The sequence below is a fragment of the Hyperolius riggenbachi genome, chromosome 7 (genome assembly GCF_040937935.1).
Source record: "Hyperolius riggenbachi isolate aHypRig1 chromosome 7, aHypRig1.pri, whole genome shotgun sequence".
NCBI lineage: Eukaryota > Metazoa > Chordata > Amphibia > Anura > Hyperoliidae > Hyperolius > Hyperolius riggenbachi.
This window is the reverse complement of record NC_090652.1, coordinates 29,711,632-29,734,954: the sequence shown is the minus strand read 5'-3', so window position 1 is coordinate 29,734,954 and position 23,323 is coordinate 29,711,632. Positions and strand designations below refer to the sequence as shown.

The 23,323-nt window shown below is 42.8% G+C and overlaps 2 protein-coding genes across 2 annotated transcripts in view; one reads left to right on the top strand and one right to left on the bottom strand.

The window, feature by feature from the left end:
• ALDOA (aldolase, fructose-bisphosphate A) overlaps nucleotides 1–23,323 on the bottom strand; it is a 445,177-nt gene that overhangs the window by 134,024 nt on the left and 287,830 nt on the right. The window lies entirely within an intron of this gene.
• Nucleotides 4,722–23,323, top strand: part of TLCD3B (TLC domain containing 3B) — a 63,942-nt gene continuing 45,340 nt past the window's right edge. Inside the window, exon 1 of the mRNA XM_068246554.1 lies at nucleotides 4,722–5,160. Coding sequence (XP_068102655.1) covers nucleotides 5,036–5,160 — 125 coding nt within the window. The 5' untranslated portion in view covers nucleotides 4,722–5,035. The remainder of the gene's footprint in view (nucleotides 5,161–23,323) is intronic.

The following is a 23,323-nucleotide window of genomic DNA, read 5'->3' as shown; positions in this document are numbered from 1 at the left end:
TCCCTGTGTGATCACACTGCAGTGTATAATAATAGTGCAGTGTCTCCCTGTGTGATCACACTGCTGTGTATAATAATAGTGCAGTATATCCCTGTGTGATCACACTGCAGTGTATAATAATAGTGCAGTATATCCCTGTGTGATCACACTGCAGTGTATAATAATAGTACACTGTCTCCCTGTGCGATCACACTGCAGTGTATAATAATAGTGCAGTGTCTCCCTGTGCGATCACACTGCAGTGTATAATAATAGTGCAGTGTCTCCCTGTGCGATCACACTGCAGTGTATATTAATAGTGCAGTGTCTCCCTGCGCGATCACACTGCAGTGTATAATAATAGTGCAGTGTCTCCCTGTGCGATCACACTGCAGTGTATATTAATAGTGCAGTGTCTCCCTGTGCGATCACACTGCAATGTAAAATAATAGTGCAGTGTCTCCCTGCGCGATCACACTGCAATGTATAATAATAGTGCAGTGTCTCCCTGCGCGATCACACTGCAGTGTATAATAATAGTACACTGTCTCCCTGTGTGATCACACTGCAGTGTATAATAATAGTGCAGTGTCTCCCTGTGCGATCACACTGCAGTGTATAATAATAGTGCAGTGTCTCCCTGTGCGATCACACTGCAGTGTATATTAATAGTGCAGTGTCTCCCTGCGCGATCACACTGCAATGTATAATAATAGTGCAGTGTCTCCCTGCGCGATCACACTGCAGTGTATAATAATAGTACACTGTCTCCCTGTGTGATCACACTGCAGTGTATAATAATAGTGCAGTGTCTCCCTGTGCGATCACACTGCAGTGTATAATAATAGTGCAGTGTCTCCCTGTGCGATCACACTGCAGTGTATAATAATAGTGCAGTGTCTCCCTGTGCGATCACACTGCAGTGTATATTAATAGTGCAGTGTCTCCCTGCGCGATCACACTGCAATGTATAATAATAGTGCAGTGTCTCCCTGCGCGATCACACTGAGGTGTATAATAATAGTGCACTATCTCCCTGTGTGATCACACTGCAGTGTATAATAATAGTGCACTATCTCCCTGTGTGATCACACTGCAGTGTATAATAATAGTGCACTATCTCCCTGTGTGATCACACTGCAGTGTATAATAATAGTGCAGTATATCCCTGTGCGATCACACTGCAGTGTATAATAATAGTGCACAGTCTCCCTGTGTGATCACACTGCAGTGTATAATAATAGTGCACTGTCTCCCTCTGTGATCACACTGCAGTGTATAATAATAGTGCAGTATATCCCTGTGTGATCACACTGCAGTGTATAATAATAGTGCAGTATATCCCTGTGCGATCACACTGCAGTGTATAATAATAGTGCACAGTCTCCCTGTGTGATCACACTGCAGTGTATAATAATAGTGCACTGTCTCCCTCTGTGATCACACTGCAGTGTATAATAATAGTGCACAGTCTCCGGGCTGGTGCACACCGAGCGGCTTTTTGGGCGTTTTCAGATCCGCTTGCGGCTGCGGATCTGCTTGGTCAATGTATCTCAATGGGGTGGTGCACACCAGAGCGGGGGGCGTTTTGCAGAAACGAAAAATGCCTGGGTGAGGCATTTTTTGGATTGCGGGTGCGTTTCTGCCTCAATGTTAAGTATAGGAAAAACGCAAACCGCTCTGAAAAACGGCACTTCAGAGCGGTTTTGCAGGCGTTTTTGTTACAGAAGCTGTTCAGTAACAGCTTTACTGTAACAATATATGAAATCTACTATACTGAAAACCGCAGCAGCAATCCGCAAAACGCTAGCAAAACGCCATAGAAAAATAAAAAAAAGCGTTTAAAAATCTGCTAGCATTTTGCGGATCTGCTAGCGGGTTTTGGTGTGCACCAGCCCTATCTGTGTGATCACACTGCAGTGTATAATAATAGTGCAGTGTCTCCCTGTGTGATCACACTGCAGTGTATAATAATAGTGCAGTGTCTCCCTGCGCGATCACACTGCAGTGTATAATAATAGTGCACAGTCTCCCTGTGCGATCACACTGCAGTGTATAATAATAGTGCACTGTCTCCCTGTGTGATCACACTGCAGTGTATAATAATAGTGCAGTGTCTCCCTGTGTGATCACACCGCAGTGTATAATAATAGTGCTGTGTCTCCCTGTGCAATCACACTGCAGTGTATAATAATAGTGCACTGTCTCCCTGTGTGATCACACTGCAGTGTATAATAATAGTGCAGTGTCTCCCTGTGTGATCACACCGCAGTGTATAATAATAGTGCTGTGTCTCCCTGTGCAATCACACTGCAGTGTATAATAACAGTGCAGTGTCTCCCTGTGTGATCACACTGCAGTGTATAATAATAGTGCAGTGTCTCCCTGTGTGATCACACCGCAGTGTATAATAATAGTGCTGTGTCTCCCTGTGCAATCACACTGCAGTGTATAATAATAGTGCAGTGTCTCCCTGTGTGATCACACTGCAGTGTATAATAATAGTGCTGTGTCTCCCTGTGTGATCACACTGCAGTGTATAATAATAGTGCAGTGTCTCCCTGTGCGATCACACTGCAATGTAAAATAATAGTGCTGTGTCTCCCTGTGTGATCACACTGCAGCAGTGTTCTCCCCAGAATTTTTTTCCAGCCGGGTGGCATGAAATAGTAGCCGGGTGGAGCAAGTTGAAAATGCAGGGCAACTGTGCTTACAGCATAGGAGGAGCTGAAGAGGTGAGCCGATGACAGCCGGGTGGTCACAAAATCTAGCCGGGTGGAGCACCCGGCTAAAAGAGCCTGGGGAGAACACTGCTGCAGTGTATAATAATAACAGTGCACTGTCTCCCTGTGTGATCACACTGCAGTGTATAATAATAGTGCAGTGTCTCCCTGTGCGATCACACTGCAGTGCATAATAACAGTGCACTGTCTCCCTGTGTGATCACACTGTTGTGTATAATAATAATAGTGCACAGTCTCCCTGTGTGATCACACTGCAGTGCATAATAACAGTGCACTGTCTCCCTGTGTGATCACACTGTTGTGTATAATAATAACAGTGCACCATCTCCCTGTGTGATCACACTGCAGTGTATAATAATAGTGCACAGTCTCCCTGTGCGATCACACTGCAGTGTATAATAATAGTGCACTGTCTTCCTGTGCAATCACACTGCAATGTATAATAATAGTGCACTGTCTCCCTGTGTGATCACACTGCTGTGAGTAATAACAGTGCTGTGTCTCCCTGTGTGATCACACTGCTGTGTATAATAATAGTGCACTGTCTCCCTGTGCAATCACACTGCAATGTATAATAATAGTGCACTGTCTCCCTGTGTGATCACACTGCAGTGTATAATAATAGTACACTGTCTCCCTGTGCGATCACACTGCAGTGTATAATAATAGTGCACTGTCTCCCTGTGCAATCACACTGCTGTGTGTAATAACAGTGCTGTGTCTCCGTGTGATCACACTGCTGTGTATAATAACAGTGCACTCTCTCCCTGTGCGATCACACTGCAGTGTATAATAATAGTGCAGTGTCTCCCTGTGCGATCACACTGCTGTGTGTAATAATAACAGTGCACAGTCTCCCTGTGTGATCACACTGCTGTGTATAATAATAATAGTGCAGTATATCCCTGTGTGATCACACTGCAGTGTATAATAATAGTGCACAGTCTCCCTGTGCGATCACACTGCAGTGTATAAGAATAGTGCACTGTCTCCCTGTGCGATCACACTGCAGTGTATAATAACAGTGCAGTGTATTCCTGTGGGATCACTCTGCAGTATATAATAACAGTGCAGTGTCTCCCTGTGCAATCACACTGCAGTGTATAATAATAGTGCAGTGTCTCCCTGTGCGATCACACTGCTGTGTATAATAATAATAGTGCAGTGTCTCCCTGTGTGATCACACTGCTGTGTACAATAATACTAGTGCAGTGTCTCCCTGTGCGATCACACTGCAGTGTATAATAATAGTGCAGTGTCTCCCTGTGTGATCACACTGCAGTGTATAATAATAGTGCAGTGTCTCCCTGTGCGATCACACTGCAGTGTATAATAATAACAGTGCACAGTCTCCCTGTGTGATCACACTGCAGTGTATAATAATAGTGCAGTGTCTCCCTGTGCGATCACACTGCAGTGTATAATAATAGTGCAGTGTCTCCCTGTGCGATCACACTGCAGTGTATAATAATAACAGTGCACAGTCTCCCTGTGTGATCACACTGCAGTGTATAATAATAGTGCAGTGTCTCCCTGTGTGATCACACTGCAGTGTATAATAATAGTGCAGTGTCTCCCTGTGCGATCACACTGCAGTGTATAATAATAATAGTGCAGTGTCTCCCTGTGTGATCACACTGCAGTGCATAATAATAGTGCAGTGTCTCCCTGTGTGATCACACTGCAGTGTATAATAATAACAGTGCACAGTCTCCCTGTGTGATCACACTGCAGTGTATAATAATAGTGCAGTGTCTCCCTGTGCGATCACACTGCAGTGCATAATAACAGTGCACAGTCTCCATGTGTGATCACACTGCAGTGTATAATAATAGTGCAGTGTACACCGGTGTACCAGTTATTATTGCGGGATAAATTGTATCACCTTCCTCTGTCATGCATTCTCCTCCTCTAGGCATCCTCAGCCTGTCTCCCCTCCTCCTCCTCCCCCTCTTCCTGTGTCACACATCATCCTCCTCTATCTATCCTCAGCCAGGGGACTAGCAGCACCGTCTCCCCTCCTCCTCCTGTCCCTCTGTCACACATCATCCTCCTCTATCCATCCTCAGCCAGGGGGACCAGCAGCAGCAGCAGCAGTGACTCCCCTCCTCCTGTCCCCCTGTCCCTCTGTCACACATCATCCTCTATCTATCCTCAGCCAGCGGACCAGCAGGACCGTCTCCCCTCCTCCGCCTCCTCCATGCCCCCCTCCCTAACTCTCCCCTCTTTGTGTATGACAGCAGTGCTCCTGTGCCCCCATTGTTTGTGTGCCCGGTGTTGTGTGCCCCCCTCCCCCTCCTCCTGGTGCAGCAATGGTCCTGGTGCTGGCCGCTGGCGGCGTCTTCTTCCCGGGTCTCTTCCTGCTGGCCAGGGCCGGGCTCCGGGGGCTGCCCACCTTCAGAGGAGACCACACCAACGCAGACATTGTCGCCGCCAGGTACTTCCATCATCCACAGCATCAGCACCAGGGAGACCACTGACACCACTTTACGCAGCAGACTGCAGTGTACCAGCTCTATACACAGCATAAGAGGGGGACTGGGGGGACCACTGATAGCACTGTACACAGCAGGTTGCACTGCACCATCTATATACACTGCATAAGAGGGGGACTGGGGGGACCACTGATACCACTGTACACAGCAAACTGCATAAGAGGGGGACTGGGGGGAACCACTGATACCACTGTACACAGCAGACTGCAGGGTACCAGCTCTATACACAGCATAAGAGGGGGACTGGGGGGACCATTGATACCACTGTACACAGCAAACTGCATAAGAGGGGGACTGGGGGGAACCACTGATACCACTGTACACAGCAGACTGCAGGGTACCAGCTCTATACACAGCATAAGAGGGGGACTGGGGGGACCATTGATACCACTGTACACAGCAGGCTGCACTGCACCATCTATATACACTGCATAAGAGCGAGACTGGGGGGACCACAGAAACCACTGTACACAGCAGGCTTTAATGCACCATCTCTAAACCCTTCATAAGAGGAGGACTGGGGGGGGACCACTGATACCACTGTACACAGCAAACTGCATAAGAGGGAGACTGGGGGGACCATTGACACCACTGTACACAGCAGGCTACAATGCACCATCTATATATACTGCATAGGAGGGATACTGGGGGACCACTGATACCACTGTACACAGCAGGCTACACTGCACCATCTCTATATACTGCATAAGAGGGAGACTGGGGGACCACCAACACCACTGTATACAGCATGCTACAATGCACCATCTATATACACAGCATAAGAGGGGTACTGGGGGCACCACTAACACCACTGTACAGAGCATAAGAGGGAGAATACCGCTGCATAATCTACCATGCCTATACACAGATAGAATGTAAGGTCATCACTAAGCTGGGAAGACATTGGGGCGCGACTAGTATCACTATGCACCAGGTGTAAGGGGGGGGGGGTGTCATATCATACAAGATAGCAGGTCCACAATATAGCACTGTCACTATACACAGGGCACTATGTGCTGTCTATACTGCCCTGGGGACAGACACCCAGAATCCAGGCATGTCTGTGTTGTTAATAATCCTAGGAGGTACCACATCCTCTCCTGGGGACCCAGCTCTGCAGATCACACCTGTATGATGAGTGTGGAGAGGGGGGTTAGTAGGATCAGTGCGGCAGCTGAGGCACAGGGGAGCCAGGTGAAGGGATCAGGCCATACGCTGTATAAATACCGCTGCATGGAGGGCGCAGTTTATCAGTGTCATCATACTGAGGAGGAGAGACGCTAGTGCTTGGGTAGCCTGTGCTGGAATCAGGGCATCAGGCCAGCAGCAGTGTACCAGCACAGGCGCACCAAGGGGCCCACACTGTGTCACTAGTAGCACTATTACTCTATCACACAGGACTGTTATTACTGTGGGGTACAGTGTATCATTATTACAATTGTGTAGATTGTATTATTATTATTATTATACAGGTGTATGCTGTACTATTATTATTATGGGGTACACTGTATAGTTGTTATAGTTTTTTTTATTATATTCGGGATTCGGGAACATTGAATTATTATTACTTATAATATTATCGGGGTACACTGTATTATTATTGTACTGGGGAATATTGACTTATTATTATCAGGGACATTGTCTATTATCATTTTTTATTATTGTTATACTGGGGATCATTGAATTATTATTGCTAATAATATTCTTGGGGTACACTGTAATATTATGAATATTATTATGCATGCGTACATTGCATTATTATTATTGGGGACACTGTATCATTATTGTTACTATTCAGGGGAACATTGAATTATTATTACTATTCTTGTTATAGGATATACTGTATTATTATTAGTATTGTACTGGGATACATTACATTATTATTATTACTGGGTATACACTATTATTCCTATGGTTATTACAGTGGGGTGCACTGTATCATTATAATAATGGTGTAAATTGTATTATTACTATTGGAGTATAATGTATTATTATTACTAATTACTATTACATATTATAAGAGGAATGATATTATTATTAATATTATTTGGAGGTACAATTCATTATTATTGGTACTAATATTGTTATGGGGTACATTGTATTATTATTATGGTTATTATTATAAAGTGGTACCTTGAATTATTATTATTGTTTAAGGTACTGTATTTTCTTATGATGATAATAATAATAATTACACTGGGATATATTATTATTATTTTCATATTATTAGGCATACCTTAAAAATAATATTGATATTTTGCATTATTCATACTTGGGTATATTGCATTATAATTATACTGGGGTATATTATTATGTAAACTCTGTAATTATTATTATAATTATTACAGCAGGGTATATGATACTAATGTGATAACACCACAAAACACTACACTTAACACAATAATTGTCCTTACACTGGGATATCCTATATTACAATTACACTAGTTTATAGAGGCAGGCCTATAATATTATTACACTAGAATACCCTGTATTATTATTCTTAGTATTATTATTATTATTAAACCACTACTAATTGGATTATGTTTTATTATTTACATTGAAATGCACTTTATTTGGTATACTGTGTTTTAACAATAATAATTATTTATTAATACCAAATAGTAGTAGTTCACTGGGGTACATAATATTTTTAAACTTCTATACAAAGTACTCGCATATAAGCCGACCCGCATATAAGCCGAGGTACCCACTTTCCCCTTAGAAACCAGGAAAAAGTGATTGACTCGCATATAAGCCCCCTCCCCAGTATAGCCCCCTCCACAGTAGCCAGGTGTGCCCCCAGTACAAGTTAGCCCCCCTCCCCATAGGCAGATGTGCCCCAAGGATGATACAGCTGTGTCTCAAGGCCCCACTAGATGGCATCATAGATATGATACACAGCGATTGCCGCACTGTAAGAATCCCCGATCATTGCACTGCTGACACGTTGCTGGCACGCTCCGCTCCACAAGCCAGGGGACACAGGTAGTCCTAAGCAGCGCACTCTGCACACCATGTTGCAGGGGATGGGAGGCACGGACACAGCAGGGAGCCACTAGCAAAACCTAGATGTCAATATCTGTTCTGCTCCACTGACTCGCATATAAGCCGAGGGGGTAACTTTTCAGCACATTTTTTGTACTGAAAAATTAGGCTTATATGCGAGTATATACAGTAATGTTTTTTTTCCCCCAAGGTATACTGTATTATTATAATTATGATTATTCAGGGCTATGTATTATTATTAGTATTATTATTAATGCACAAGTATAAATATTATTACTAGTATTAAACTGAAGTATACTTTATTAGTATTAGTATTATTATTATTACTACATAGTCTGTATCATCATTACCATAGCCGGCCTTTGACCTGTGCGACCGGAGCGATCGCTCAGGGCGCCGGCTTCCAAGGGGGCGCCTAATAGCTGGTTACCTATACTGATTTCCTATACTGGGGGCACCTATAGCTGGCTACCTTTACTGAGGGCACCAACACCTGGCTACCTATACTGGAGGCCCCTACGCCTGGCTACCTATACTGGAGGCACCTACACTTGGCTACCTATACTGGAGGCACCTACGCCTGGCTACCTATGGGGGAGATGGAGACCTTCAACTGACTTCCTGCACTGGGGGCACCTATGCTTGGCAACCTATATTGTGGGCACCTACAAGTGAGATTGGGGGGGGGGGCATTTTTTTGGGGGGGCGCACTGCGGCTATAACGCGTGGTGCAAATTAATATTAATAGTATTTTTCCTATTATACATATGTGACGTGTCACAGAGATCTGAGCATTTGGCGTGATGTGTCACGACGTCAAAAAGGTTGCTAACCACTGTCCTAGGAGATATCTCAGGAGAAAAGGTGAATTACATATAGGCCTGTGTGTGTGTGCGTGCGTCAAGAGGATGAGGGGGGGGGGGGCACAAACATCAGGTTTCGCACAGGGCGCTGTGAAACCTAAGGCTGGCCCTAATCATTACATTGGGGTACATTTTATTGTCATTGCTACATTGTGGTATCCTATAATAGTGTTACACTGAGATATACTGTATTACTACTCTGAACCCTGGATATACTGTTTTATTATCACTATTGCAGAAGGATACAGAGTATAATGAGGTTACTGTATGTATAATATTCAGCTATATTCAGAACAGGCCATCAGGGAATATCATGTACCATCACTAGCATGCAGAGGAAACAGACATCCTGACATCAGCAGGTGACTCACTACTACAACAGGGGTGCAGCGAATCCTCATTATCATTGCACAGAAGACAGACTGTGTGTGAGGTACAATGGGGGCGGGTTTACTAGAGACCATCACAGAACCTAAAGTGGAACTTTAATCCAGGAGTGAACTTCATCCCAATCAGTAGCTCTTACCGCCTTTCCCACAAAGCTTTACCTTTTCTCTAAAAATCATCGGAAGGTCTGTATGGCTGATATTGTGTTGAAACCCCTCCCACAGTGTGATGTCATGACCTTGGTCCTGACAGTTTGCTGTCTGAGAGAACCTTGTTGCATTGTGGGAAATAACAGCTTTTTCCAATTGCCAAGCAAGCAGTATCTTCCTCTGTGCACAGAACTCTCAGTAATCAACATTCCGTACAGATTACCTGGCAGGACTAAAGATGTCACCACCAGTGATACATTTCAGAATGTAAATCAGGGAGAGGAAAGATTTTGCAATGGGGAAACACTGACTAAATAATCCATAAATGAATATTATATTGTAATATGTTATTTTCACTACAGTTCCTCTTTAGCTGATACAACAACGTGCAGCTGGGCATAAGGATTATTCCATCATTAGGTAGCCAAAGTTATCCCCTTCAGTACTGGACTGTAGCTGAGCTCACTAGAAAATTGACAAATGAGCTAATTAAAGCCATCCACAGTGGGAAGCTGTTTTCCTAATTCCAGGGCAGAAATCTTTTTAGAAAAAAATGTTCTTGCTGAGGTCCTGAATGCAACTGCAGTCACACAACTGCTTATTTATTGATTATCAACTTCCTCTCTACAGCAGCCTGTACATTGTACACCTGGTCTAATGTCTCTGCACTCTGCCAGCTTTCCCCATGTCTCCTTCGTTCCCTGCCAGCTTCTCTTGCTTCTCTCAGCAGGTCATTTCCTGTTCCTTTCTTTTGCTATGAGGCAGGATGAATATAACAGGAACAGGAAGGAGAGCTCAGTACAGTGATCAGACCTGATCTACAAGACATGTGAGTAAAGCTGTCACACAGGGATGCAGAAATGTCGGAGCTGGTGTACAAGGTGCACAGGATACAGTATTGACAGAAACAGGAAGGAGATCAGAGAACAACGATCAGACCTGTTGTAAGTTAAGTGAGTAAAGCTGTCATACAGGGATGCAGAGATATTACAGCTGGTGTACTGTGTATGCAGTGTACCGTATAGACAGGAAGGACAGGACAGAGCAATTATCAGACCTGATATACAAGTCATGTGAGTAAAGCTGTCACACAGGGATGCAGAGATGTTGGAGCTGGTGTAAAAGGTGGACAGGATACAGTATTGACAGAAACAGGAAGGACATCAGAGAACAATGATCAGACCTGTTGTAAGTTAAGTGAGTAAAGCTGAAATACAGGGATGCAGAGATATTACAGCTGGTTTACTGTGTATGCAGTGTAACGTATAGACAGAAAGGACAGGACAGAGCAATTATCAGACCTGATATACAAGTCATATAAGTAAAACTGTCACAGCAGGTATGTAGAGATATTACAGCTGATGTACAGTGTAGCCAGTATACAGTATTGACAGGAAGGAGAGCTCAGAACAATCATCATGTCATGTGATCTGAGTAAACTGTCACACAGGGATGCAGATATACCAGATCTGGTGTACAGAGTATAAAGATTGCTGGTAATGGGAAGGTGTTTGTAAACAAGCTTTTGCAGGGGGGGGGGGGGGGTCACTTGACCCAGTAGGAGATGGAAGGGACCATTTCCTAATAGGCTTACAGTCTGAAGAGTCAGGGATACAGAACATAGATGAAGAGTAAGTGACTCCCCATACTGCCTACTTCTTAGAGGTGGGCAGCACAGGCTGCACTAGGAGGGGAAAGAGGACCTTCCCCATCAGGCTTAAAGTAAGAGGTGAGGAAGCAAGAATATACTATAGTAAGAGGCAAAGAGGACGGAGCAGATGAAAATGGCGCAGGACGAGCGCCGATAACTATGGGGCACCATCAATTAAGTAACTTAATTGCTGCTAATCACAGCTTTCACTATTGCCTTTGGTGGCAGAGGGTAGATTAGGGAGCTAAAGTTGGGTGGGGGGTGGTGTTGGGATGGGTGGGTTAAGGTTAGGCAGGGGGTAGTTAAGTTTAGGCCAGGGGGTGGGTGGTTAAGACTAGGCATTGGGGGTTGAGTGATTAAGGTTAAGCAGCAGGAGTGGAATAGTTAAGGGTTAAGCACCAGGTGGGGTCTTAGGGTTAGGCATAGGTAGAGAGAGGGTTCAGTGTGAGAGTAGGCAGGGGTGTAGGTATGCATTACCTGGTCCCGGCGATCACGTCTCCTCCACTTCCTGGGTAGTTAGCAGGTGTCCTGCAGCCAGCCAATCACCATGCAGCTTCAGTCCCTCATGGTGATTGGCTGGCTTAAGGACAGTAGAGAAGATGCGATCACCGGGACCAGGTAATGTATGCTAGATGCCAGTAATGACATCTTGTTACTAACGGTATTTAATTTCCTAGAAATGTATTTATTTATTGTATTTATAAAGCGCCAACATATTACGCAGGGCTGGACATTAGTTTAGGCTACAGAAAATATTTAGGGGTGACATACAGCAATATGACAATACAGGAATACAAGAAAGACCAGATCATGCAGCACAGTATGAGTACCAGGTAATGCTTAGTCAGTCACTGGAGGGGAGCATGGAGATTAGGCAAGTTAGGTTCACTCAGATGCATAGCATGGGTTCACAGTAATGGAGGTGCATGATCAGGTAGAACACAAAAGGAGGAGGACCCTGCCCAAAGGCTTACAATGTACAGGGAGAGGTGGGGACACGAGAGGTAGGGGACCAGAGTTCAGCTGCGGGTTTAGAGCACTTGTGAGGGATGGTAGGCCAGAGTGAAAAGGTGGTGGTGTGGACAGATTTGTAGGTCAGACACAGTATCTTGAATCTGACTGGACTGGATAGGAAGCCAGTGGAGGGATTCAAGGAGGGTATCCGCCATGGTGGAGCGATGGGAGGAGTGGATAATTCTGGCTGCGCAAATGTCCTAAAACATTAAATAACATTATTTATTTATTTATTGTATTTATAAAGCGCCAACATATAACGCAGCTCTGACATTAGCAACTAGATGTCCTTACCGGCATCACCCTCCGCCATAATTTTACTGTACTATTTTTAAATATACCCAAAGAGGACCCCCGCTGCCCTGCCAAGCTTGCAATCCAAGAGGTGGGGGACACAGGATACAGAAGGAGGGGTCAGCTGAGACAAGGCTTCGTTCTGAGTTAGCTAATAGGATATGGTAAGATTAATTTTAGAGTATTATTGAGGCTTAAGGCAGAACGAAGTCCAAATATAGAAAGCTGCCCAGCTAGTAGCAGTCCCTCTAACTACCATTCAGGGTTGTAACTACAGGAGAGCAGTCCCTGCAGCTACAGTAGGGCCTAGAGCTTTAAGGGGACCCCAACAACTTCTTCACTACCTCTGATAAAGAGGTCCATCTTACAGATCAGGTGTTTTTGTGGCTACACTTCTTATGGTTGGGAAGATTACGATGACCACACTTGTTTTATGACCTTTGCATAATGGGCCTCTAGGCTGCGAAGGTCACAAGGGGTTAGCATGGGAGAGGGTGAGAACATTGGGGTGTGCCATCGTTGTTATGCTGAGGGGTCCATTTATTCCTAGTTATGCCCCTGCTACCATTTTTATTCTTAACCTTCTAAAATAACATACATTTCAATATTTCGTCAACAAAAATGATAACCGTTTTCAGGTCCAAGCATAACACAGGGAAGGATTTGTCTAAAGCTGGCCACTAACGGTCCAATTTCTAGCGAAAAATCGTTCGAGCGATCAGAAATTCTGATCGGATGAAAAATCGTTCACTACACCATCAACTAACCAATCATTGCTTCCTATCTATCACGACCACCAAGAAAATCCAAATTTTCGTACGACGAAAATTCATTCGGGCGACATTTTTTTCACTCGTTCATGATCGATTGTGTCCACCAATGGAGATTATTTACAACCAATCCTATCAGAATTTCTGATCGCTCGAACGATTTTTCGCTAGAAATTGGACCGTTAGTGGCCAGCTTAAGCATAGCTACATTGTAAGACAACAGAGATGATTTTATGAAACTGAAGGACACTACAAAGGGTCAGGTGAAGCTAGGATCTGTATTTGGGTGAGGCTAGCATTCAAGGCAATTTATGGATAGTGTTCTCCTGAGGGGAGGGTTTACACATGGTTGGGTCAGTGTTTGAGAGAGCTTAGGGTCTGGTGAGGTAAGTGTATGGGGAAGTTAGCGCTCAGATAGAAATGGGGTTAGAATTTGAACTAGGTTAGAGTGAGCTGAGGTTAGGTTATATTTCAGGTGAGTTTGGGGCATGTGTTTGCATAAAGTTATGGCCAAGTGAGGCTGGCATTGGTGTTTGGGTAAGGTTAGTGTGAGGTGAGTTTAAGGGGTAGAGTTTTGGTTAGGGTGTTTGGGGGAGGTTAGAATGGGGTTAGGTTAGGGTTAGTGGTTGGGATAAGTTAGGATTCACGTCGGGGTAAAAGTTTAAATGAGGTTAGGGTTAAGGCGAGGTTACTGATTGGATAAGGTTAGGGTTCAGATGTAATTGGGTCAGTGTTTGAGTGAGGTTAGAGTCAATTGAAGTGAGGATTTGGTGCAGTTGGCGTTAATACCTGAGTGAGCTTAGGGGCCAGGTGAGTTTATGGATTCTGTTTGCATGAGGTTAGGGTTCAGATGTTGTTGGGGCAGTGTTTGAATGAGGTTAGGGTTAGTGTTTAGGGCGTTTTAGGGTTCGGGTGAGGAGGCAGTTAGTGTCTGGGGGAGATTAGAGTGAGGTGAGGTTGGAATTAGTGCTTTGGAGATTAGTGATCAAGTAAGTTTTGGAGTTCATGCTTGCATAAGGTTATGGCCAGGTGAGGTTGGGGTTGCTGTTTGGGTAAAGTGAGGTTGGTGTATAGGTGAGGATGGAGTTAGTATTTATTATTATTATTATTATTATTATTAATAATAATAATTTATAAAGCCCAAGCTTTTTCCGTAGTAGGAAAATGTTATGGACACTGGTACAAAATACAGAACTGGTGATTACAATGACAGATGTAACATGATGTATAAAATGTATAATAGAGTGCAAGCTATGAAATGAACAACAAAATCCAAGACACAAAAGGGCGCGAGAGCCCTGCCCTTTCAAGCTTACAATCTAAAGCAATGGGTGGGAAACAAGAGGCGAGGAAGTATGCAGTAGACATACAGGCAGTGCGTGTTTAGGTTATCTAGAAAGGAGTAACATTTGATGAGAGGTTGAAGGGGGAATGGCCTAAGACAGAGCATATGCTTTAGATAAGGGTGAGGTCAGGTGAGGTTAGGGTTAGTGTTTGCATGTGGTTAGGGCCTGGGTAAGGTTGGCATTAGTGTTTGAGTAAGGTTAGAACTGGTGTTTGGGTGCGGTTAGGTCTGGTGACATTAGGGTTGGTGTTTGGAGGGAAGTTAGGGTCAGGTGAGGTTGGGGTGAGGTTAGGGTCAAATTAGGTTGGGGTTAGTGTTTGGATGAGGTTAGGGTCAGAAGAGGTAGTGGTTGTTGTTATTATTATTATTGTATTATTATTTTGGTTTATATAGCACTATCATCTCCCATGGTGCCGAGGATGGGATAATGTTCGGTTGAGGATGGGGTAATGTTTGAGTAAGGATAGGGTAATGTTTGGTTGGGATGGGATAATGTTTGGTTGAGGATGGGGTGATGTTTGCGTAAGGATAGGGTAATGTTTGGTTGAGGATGGGGTAATGTTTGAGTAAGGATAGGGTAATGTTTGGTTGAGGATGGGGTAATGTTTGAGTAAGGATAGGGTAATGTTTGGTTGGGATGGGATAATGTTTGGTTGAGGATGGGGTAATGTTTGAGTAAGGATAGGGTAATGTTTGGTTGGGATGGGATAATGTTTGGTTGAGGATGGGGTAATGTTTGAGTAAGGATAGGGTAATGTTTGAGTAAGGATAGGGTAATGTTTGGTTGAGGATGGGGTAATGTTTGAGTAAGGATAGGGTAATGTTTGGTTGAGGATGGGGTAATGTTTGAGTAAGGATAGGGTAATGTTTGGTTGGGATGGGATAATGTTTGGTTGAGGATGGGGTAATGTTTGAGTAAGGATAGGGTAATGTTTGGTTGGGATGGGATAATGTTTGGTTGAGGATGGGGTAATGTTTGAGTAAGGATAGGGTAATGTTTGGTTGGGATGGGATAATGTTTGGTTGAGGATGGGGTAATGTTTGAGTAAGGATAGGGTAATGTTTGGTTGAGGATGGGGTAATGTTTGAGTAAGGATAGGGTAATGTTTGGTTGGGATGGGATAATGTTTGGTTGAGGATGGGGTAATGTTTGAGTAAGGATAGGGTAATGTTTGGTTGGGATGGGATAATGTTTGGTTGAGGATGGGGTAATGTTTGAGTAAGGATAGGGTAATGTTTGGTTGAGGATGGGGTAATGTTTGAGTAAGGATAGGGTAATGTTTGGTTGAGGATGGGGTAATGTTTGAGTAAGGATAGGGTAATGTTTGGTTGGGATGGGATAATGTTTGGTTGAGGATGGGGTAATGTTTGAGTAAGGATAGGGTAATGTTTGGTTGGGATGGGATAATGTTTGGTTGAGGATGGGGTAATGTTTGAGTAAGGATAGGGTAATGTTTGGTTGAGGATGGGGTAATGTTTGAGTAAGGATAGGGTAATGTTTGGTTGAGGATAGGGTAATGTTTGGTTGGGATGGGATAATGTTTGGTTGAGGATGGGGTAATGTTTGAGTAAGGATAGGGTAATGTTTGGTTGGGATGGGATAATGTTTGGTTGAGGATGGGGTAATGTTTGAGTAAGGATAGGGTAATGTTTGGTTGAGGATGGGGTAATGTTTGAGTAAGGATATGGTAATGTTTGGTTGAGGATGGGGTAATGTTTGAGTAAGGATAGGGTAATGTTTGGTTGGGATGGGATAATGTTTGGTTGAGGATGGGGTAATGTTTGAGTAAGGATAGGGTAATGTTTGGTTGGGATGGGATAATGTTTGGTTGAGGATAGGGTAATGTTTGGTTGGGATGGGATAATGTTTGGTTGAGGATGGGGTAATGTTTGAGTAAGGATAGGGTGATGTTTGGTTGAGGATGGGGTAATGTTTGAGTAAGGATGGGATAATGTTTGGTTGAGGATGGGGTAATGTTTGAGTAAGGATAGGGTAATGTTTGGTTGGGATGGGATAATGTTTGGTTGAGGATGGGGTAATGTTTGAGTAAGGATGGGGTAATGTTTGGGTGAGGATGGGGTAATGTTTGGGTGAGGATGGGGTAATGTTTGGGTGAGGATGGGGTAATGTTTGAGTAAGGATAGGGTAATGTTTGGTTGGGATTGGATAATGTTTGGTTGAGGATGGGGTAATGTTTGAGTAAGGATGGGATAATGTTTGGTTGAGGATGGGGTAATGTTTGATTAAGGATGGGATAATGTTTGGGTGAGGATGGGGTAATGTTTGAGTAAGGATGGGATAATGTTTGGTTGAGGATGGGGTAATGTTTGAGTAAGGATAGGGTCATGTTTGTTTGAGGATGGGGTAATGTTTGGGTGAGGATGGGGTTAGAGAGGAACCAAGTCGAGAGACCTATGGAGGCTGCCATATTTATTTACCAGGTGCCTGGCAATCCTGCTGATCTTTCTGGTTAGTAGTGTCTGACTGACACACCTGAAAAAAGCATGCGGCTAATTTTGTCAGACTTAAGTCAGACACATCTGCATGCTTGTTCAGGATCTATGACTAAAAGTATAATGCTGGGTACACACCAAGCGTTTTCCCGCTCAATCCGCGGGTCGATCGAGATCGATTTGACTACTTCCAACGTGCTCGATTCGAGCTTCGATCATTCCTGCCGTCTATTTGCATGTTAAGTATGCAAAATCGACAGCAGGAACAATCGAAGCCCGAATCGAGCACGTCGGAAATAGTCGAATCGATCCCAATCGACCAGCGGATTGAGCGGAAAAACGCACGGTGTGTACCCAGCATTAGAGGCCCAGGATCAGTAGGACAGCCAGGCAATGTGCATTATTTAAAAGGAAAATAAATGTCAGCCTCCATAGGTCTTCCACCTCAGGTGAGGTTAGGGTTAGTGTATGGATGTTGTTAGGGCTCCAGTAAGGATGCCATCAATATTTGAGGAAGGTTATACTTGGTGTTTTTTAATGATGATCTGGCCATACCTCCCAAATTTTTGAGATAGTAAAGAGGGACACCTAAGCCACTCCCCTGCCATGCCCTCAATCACACCCCCGCCACGCCCCTAGTCACCCATGCCAAGATTTCACAAGAAAAATAATGTTGTATTATAATACAAAAAAACACTGGTCCTTTCTATTCTGGTTCATTTTCCTTCATACTAACTTTTGAAAATGTGAAATATATCAGTTTAAAAGAATAGGAATAAAGTTTAGAGTCAATTAAACAAATGTTTCAGTAGAAAAATACATATATTTACATACATCTGTACATGAGTCCTAAAAGAGGGACAAATAAGGAAAATGAGGGACAGTTGGTTGCTATGGTTATGGCTATGGTGACGTTGGTGTCAGAGTTTTGGATGGGGTTATTTATTCGATGAAGGTGAAGATAGGAATAGTACTTGGGTAAGAGTGTTTGGCGATGTTGGGATTCAGGTGAGGTTAGTATTTGGGGGAGGTCAGGGTCGGGCAGGTTTGAGGCTAGTGTGAGGGTAAAGATCAGAAAACAAAAGTCTGCTTTCTTAAAACATAAAGTATTTGCAACAATTCAGGTTGGAGTGAGCTCCGAGATGTCTGCCACAATGCATCACTGCTGATATATGCAAATTATCTCTTGTTGTCCCTGTAAGCTAGCCACGCCCCCAGATCTGCTGGAATGCAATGATGTGTCAGCCTGACACTCCTAGGAGTTCTGGTTCACCATGAGCTAGCTGGGTACTCGGTAAAGATCAGCAGCACTCAATACAAACATTCCACATGCTGCCTGTGTGTAGACCGATATCAGTCACTGTGTGCTCATTGTTGACAGTGTGTCAATGCATGGCATGCATACAGATCAGTATAGAGGAGGCTGCATGTCTGTGTGTGCTATTGTGGACAAATGTCTATTGTATCATCTGCGTCATTCATCATTCGTCACTGTGACAGTGACACACACTATTGTCTGAGTGTAGTAATATACAGGGACCAAGTCTAAATATTGGGGCCCAGGTGTGTCATTATAATGAATGGCTACAGAAATATCACCTGCATTACAGCATCGCCATACTAAGCAAGTATACAGAAGCTGAATGATGTCATCTAAGAAAGGAGGGGGGAAGGGGTAGAATAGCCAAGATTATGGCTAGGAGTGGGACATTAATCAATACATAATAATAATATGGTTATTGTAGGACTACTGTGTTTATGGTAGGATTGGAGTATGAGCTCCTCTGAGGACAGTCAGTGACATGACTATGTTTTCTGTAAACTGCTGCAGAAGATGCCAGTGCTATATAAATACATAATAATAATATGGTAAAACATTAGACTATGACTGTGGTAGGATGAGATTGTGAGCTCCTCTGAGGACAGTCAGTGACATGACTATGTACTCTGTAAAGTGCTGCAGAAGATGTCAGTGCTACATAAATACATAATAATAATATGGTAGGACATTAAACTATGACGACTATGGTAGGGATTAGGTTGTAAACTCCCCTGAGGACAGTCAGTGAAATGACTATGTACTATGTAAAGTGCTGCAGAAGATGTCAGTGCTATATAAATACAAAATAATAATAGTAATATGGTAGGACATTAGACTATGACTATGGTAGGATTAGACTGTGAGCTCCTCTGAGGACAGTCAGTGACATGACTATGTAGTCTGTAATGTGCTGCAGAAGATGTCAGTGCTATATAATTACATGATGATAATAATATGGAAGGACATTAGACTGTGACTATGGTAGGATGAGATTGTGAGCTCCTCTGAGGACAGTCAGTGACATGACTATGTACTCTGTAAAGTGCTGCAGAAGATGATAGTGCTATGTACATACATGATAATAATAGTGGTAGGACATTAGACTATGACTATGGTAGGATTAGATTGTGAGCTCCTATGAGGACAGTCAGTGACATGACTATGTACTCTGTAAAGTGCTGCAGAAGATGTCAGTGCTATATAAATACATAATAATAATAATATGGTAGGACATTAGACTATGACTATGGTGGGATTAGAGTGTGAGCTCCTCTGAGGACAGTCAGTGACATGACTATGTACACTGTAAAGTGCTGCAGAAGATGATAGTGCGATGTACATACATGATAATAATAGTGGTAGGACATTAGACTATGACTATGGTAGGGATGAGATTGTGAGCTCCTCTGAGGACAGTCAGTGACATGACTGTGTACTCTATACAGTGCTGCAGAAGATGATAGTGCTATGTAAATACACAGTGGCAGCTTCCCTTTGCAGCTCAGAGCTTATAATACTTTCTTCTTAGGAATAACATATCATCGATCGGAATGCAAATAGCCGTGGTCAGCGAGTTTGACAGGGAAAATAAAGTGTAATTAATGCTCAGGTCTTCCTGCTCAGGATGATGCTCAGTGGCTCTTGTGACTCTCCTCTGCTATTTATAACAATAGCTGACTTGTGTTTTGGGTTGTAGCAGCTGCAGTGAAGCAATATCTGCGGCATCTCCTGAGAATGACATGCAGTTATCTACAGGGCAACATGGAGGCTGCCATGGCTGATCTTCTGTCTTGTGCACGTTTTCCTCGTCCTGTATTGGCACTTTGAAAGCTCCTTGTTTAACTGGCACCAAATCACTGTATTTATTGTCACTTAAAGGGGCCCTGTAGGGACATATAGAAGAACGCAGTAAATGATTCTGGATACCCACTTTTACAGTCATTTTCCTGGTTTCAGCATCAGAAATGCTTCCTATATCTATATCTTGCTTTATATTGGTATGCAGCCCCACCCTTCCAGTGATGCTTTGCCTAGGCTGTTTAGCTATGCGGAATGCTCCTCCCAGTGCATTCTGGGAGACCAAGCATTATTTTCACTGGCTTCGGAATTCTGAGAAACAAACATTCCACAGAGTTTCACCTGACAGGACTAAAAATGCAGCCGCGTGTGATAAATTTCAGAATGTAAATCAGGCGGAGGAAAGATTTTACAATGGCCAAACACTGGCTAAATAATCTATAAAGGAATATTGTAAAAACAAAAACCATTTAATTCATTATGTTATTTTCACTACAGGTCCTCTTTACCAGAATATTATTTTAAATTAATGTTACATATAGTTTTCTAAAAAAAAAAGTTACAATATTTTCAGAAGTAAACTGCTGAGAATCTACCTCGGTGACCTCCAGCTGTCTGCTCACTTCCACTTCTAGAATGTCTGAAGCAACACATCCCTACTAAAAACAAGTGCCAGCCATGATAGGCTATCAGCGGGCAGGGAGGCGTGTCTTCAACTGACAGAGCAAACACTCTCGTCTCGTCATGTGACTTCAAGGGGAGGGGTTCAGACTGAATGAGAGAGAGCACACAGCTGTTGGTCACTGAGAAGGAAGTGAGGATCTATGAATTGTTGCAACATTTAGTTTTATGTTTTACTTTGTGAAAACTATATATTTTTTTTATATTGACATTTTTTTAAATGTATTTCTAACAAATAATGACAGTATAATCTATGACATGTGTATAATACAGTATATTGTCACTGGATTGGAGCTTCAAAGGTTCAGGCAGGGTTCACACTTAAAGTGAATCTAGCACCATTTTTAGCAGGCAGAGCATCTCAATAGCAAATTAAAATGCATACCAATAATGTGGTTCATTATTTAAAAAAAACCCTTCAATTTTACCTTTTCTTTTTACATATAAAAGTTTAGCAGAGGCTTTTATTACCCTACTTCCGAGGCCAGCTGGACTGCAGAAATTTCAGGCAGATAAGGACTGATATAATTATTTTATTGCGCACATTAGCGGAGAGCAAACAAAAGCTTTCATCAGCAGTGGGTGAAGAGAGAGGACACTGTGCTTCAAAGAGTTAAGAGAAGCCACATATACTATCTTCACATCTTCCCCTGGATAAATAATAGGCAGCTGGGGGGAAGGTGGGAGACATGGTAGCTCCTATAGCTGTTAGAAACCAGGAGAAACTGCAGAAAAAAAGTGGCGCTTGGTTCCCTATTGTCCGAATTTACAAAAAAAGTGTTTGTCGCACATGTAATGTATTTCAGTGGCATCACATTGTATTTCGGATTTGCTTAAAACTTGTATTAGCAGGTCTGCTATTTCTCCTTGGCGATGTGCATTTGGTGGTTCAATACAAGTCAATGTAATTTTATGTAAATTAACGTCATTATTATTCCCTAAGAATATCGAAACATGGAGTTTCCCAAACAAAAGCACCTAAAAACATCAAAAACATGCAAAAATGTTTGTTTAAAAAAATTATTCAAAAATCGCAAACACGGAATCCTGCATGTGGAAAATCGCATGCTTTTTATGCAAGGACAAGGGTAGACACTGCCAAAGTTAACTTATCAATGAAATATAGTAAATCAGTCCCAGATTATCTCCTGATTAAAGAGGCCCTGTAGTGACATATCATAGAATGCATTAAATTATTTAGGATGCCCACTTTTATGGTAATTCAGCATCAGAAACACTTGCTATATCTAGCTATTGCTCTGTAGCGGTATGTAAACCACCCTCCCAGTAATGCGTAGCTTAGGCTGATTATTATGCAAAATTCTCCTCCCAGAGCACCCTGGGACACCAGGTGTTGTTTTTAACCACTTCAGAACACGCTACTACCAAACCTTCAGCAGGGTCAGCAATAAAGATGTCACCACCAGTAATACATTTCAGAATGTAAATCAGGGTGAGGAGAGACTTTGCAATGGGCAAAACTAACTACATAATTAACATAAAGTAATATTGTTAAACATATTTATTCATTACATTATATTCAGTAAAGTTCCCTTTTTAATAATACAATATATTCTAATGCATTTTAAATTTTTTTCCTATTACACTAGTTTTAACATCCCTGCACTCTGCCCGCTTTCCCTTGAAATCCCCTACATCCGACTATTTTTCTGCAAAAACTGTACCCACATATCTGTGATCTATAGTCAGGTCTGATCAGTGCTCCCTGCATACCACTTCCTGTTCCTGTCTGTGTCCCGAGGAAGTAGGAGTGGCATAAGAGAAGCAGGAAGGATAGCAGATCAGTCTGATCTCAGATCTAAACTACAGATCATGTGAGTAAAGCTGTCACACAGGAAAGCAGCATTATCAGAGTTTTTGTAAAGGGGGCAAAATCAGTGATGGATTATTATTTCATTATTAAGGAGGGGACTGGTAACACATTTGAAAGTATAGCCATTATTTAAAGAGACACTAAAGCGAAAACATTTTTGTGATATAATGATTTGTATGTGTAGTACAGCTAAGAAATAAAACATTAGGAGCAGAGACATAAGTCTAATATTGTTTCCAGTACAGGAAGAGTTAAGAAACTCCAGTTATCTATGCAAAAAAGCCATTGAGCACCACAACTTTCAAAGTTGCAGAGAGCTCTGTCTTCTGAAGCTTATTATCTCAAGTGTCAGTCATTGTCCTTTCTTTTTCTCCCCAGAGGACAGGTCAATAGTTCACAAGACTGCTCTGTAAAATAATTTAGAATGCTGAGTAGTGTGTAAACTGCAAATATTAGAGAATGATGCAATGTTAGAAAAAACACTATATAACTGTAAATAAAAATATGAGAATATTTTCTTTGCTACTAATGTTCTAGTA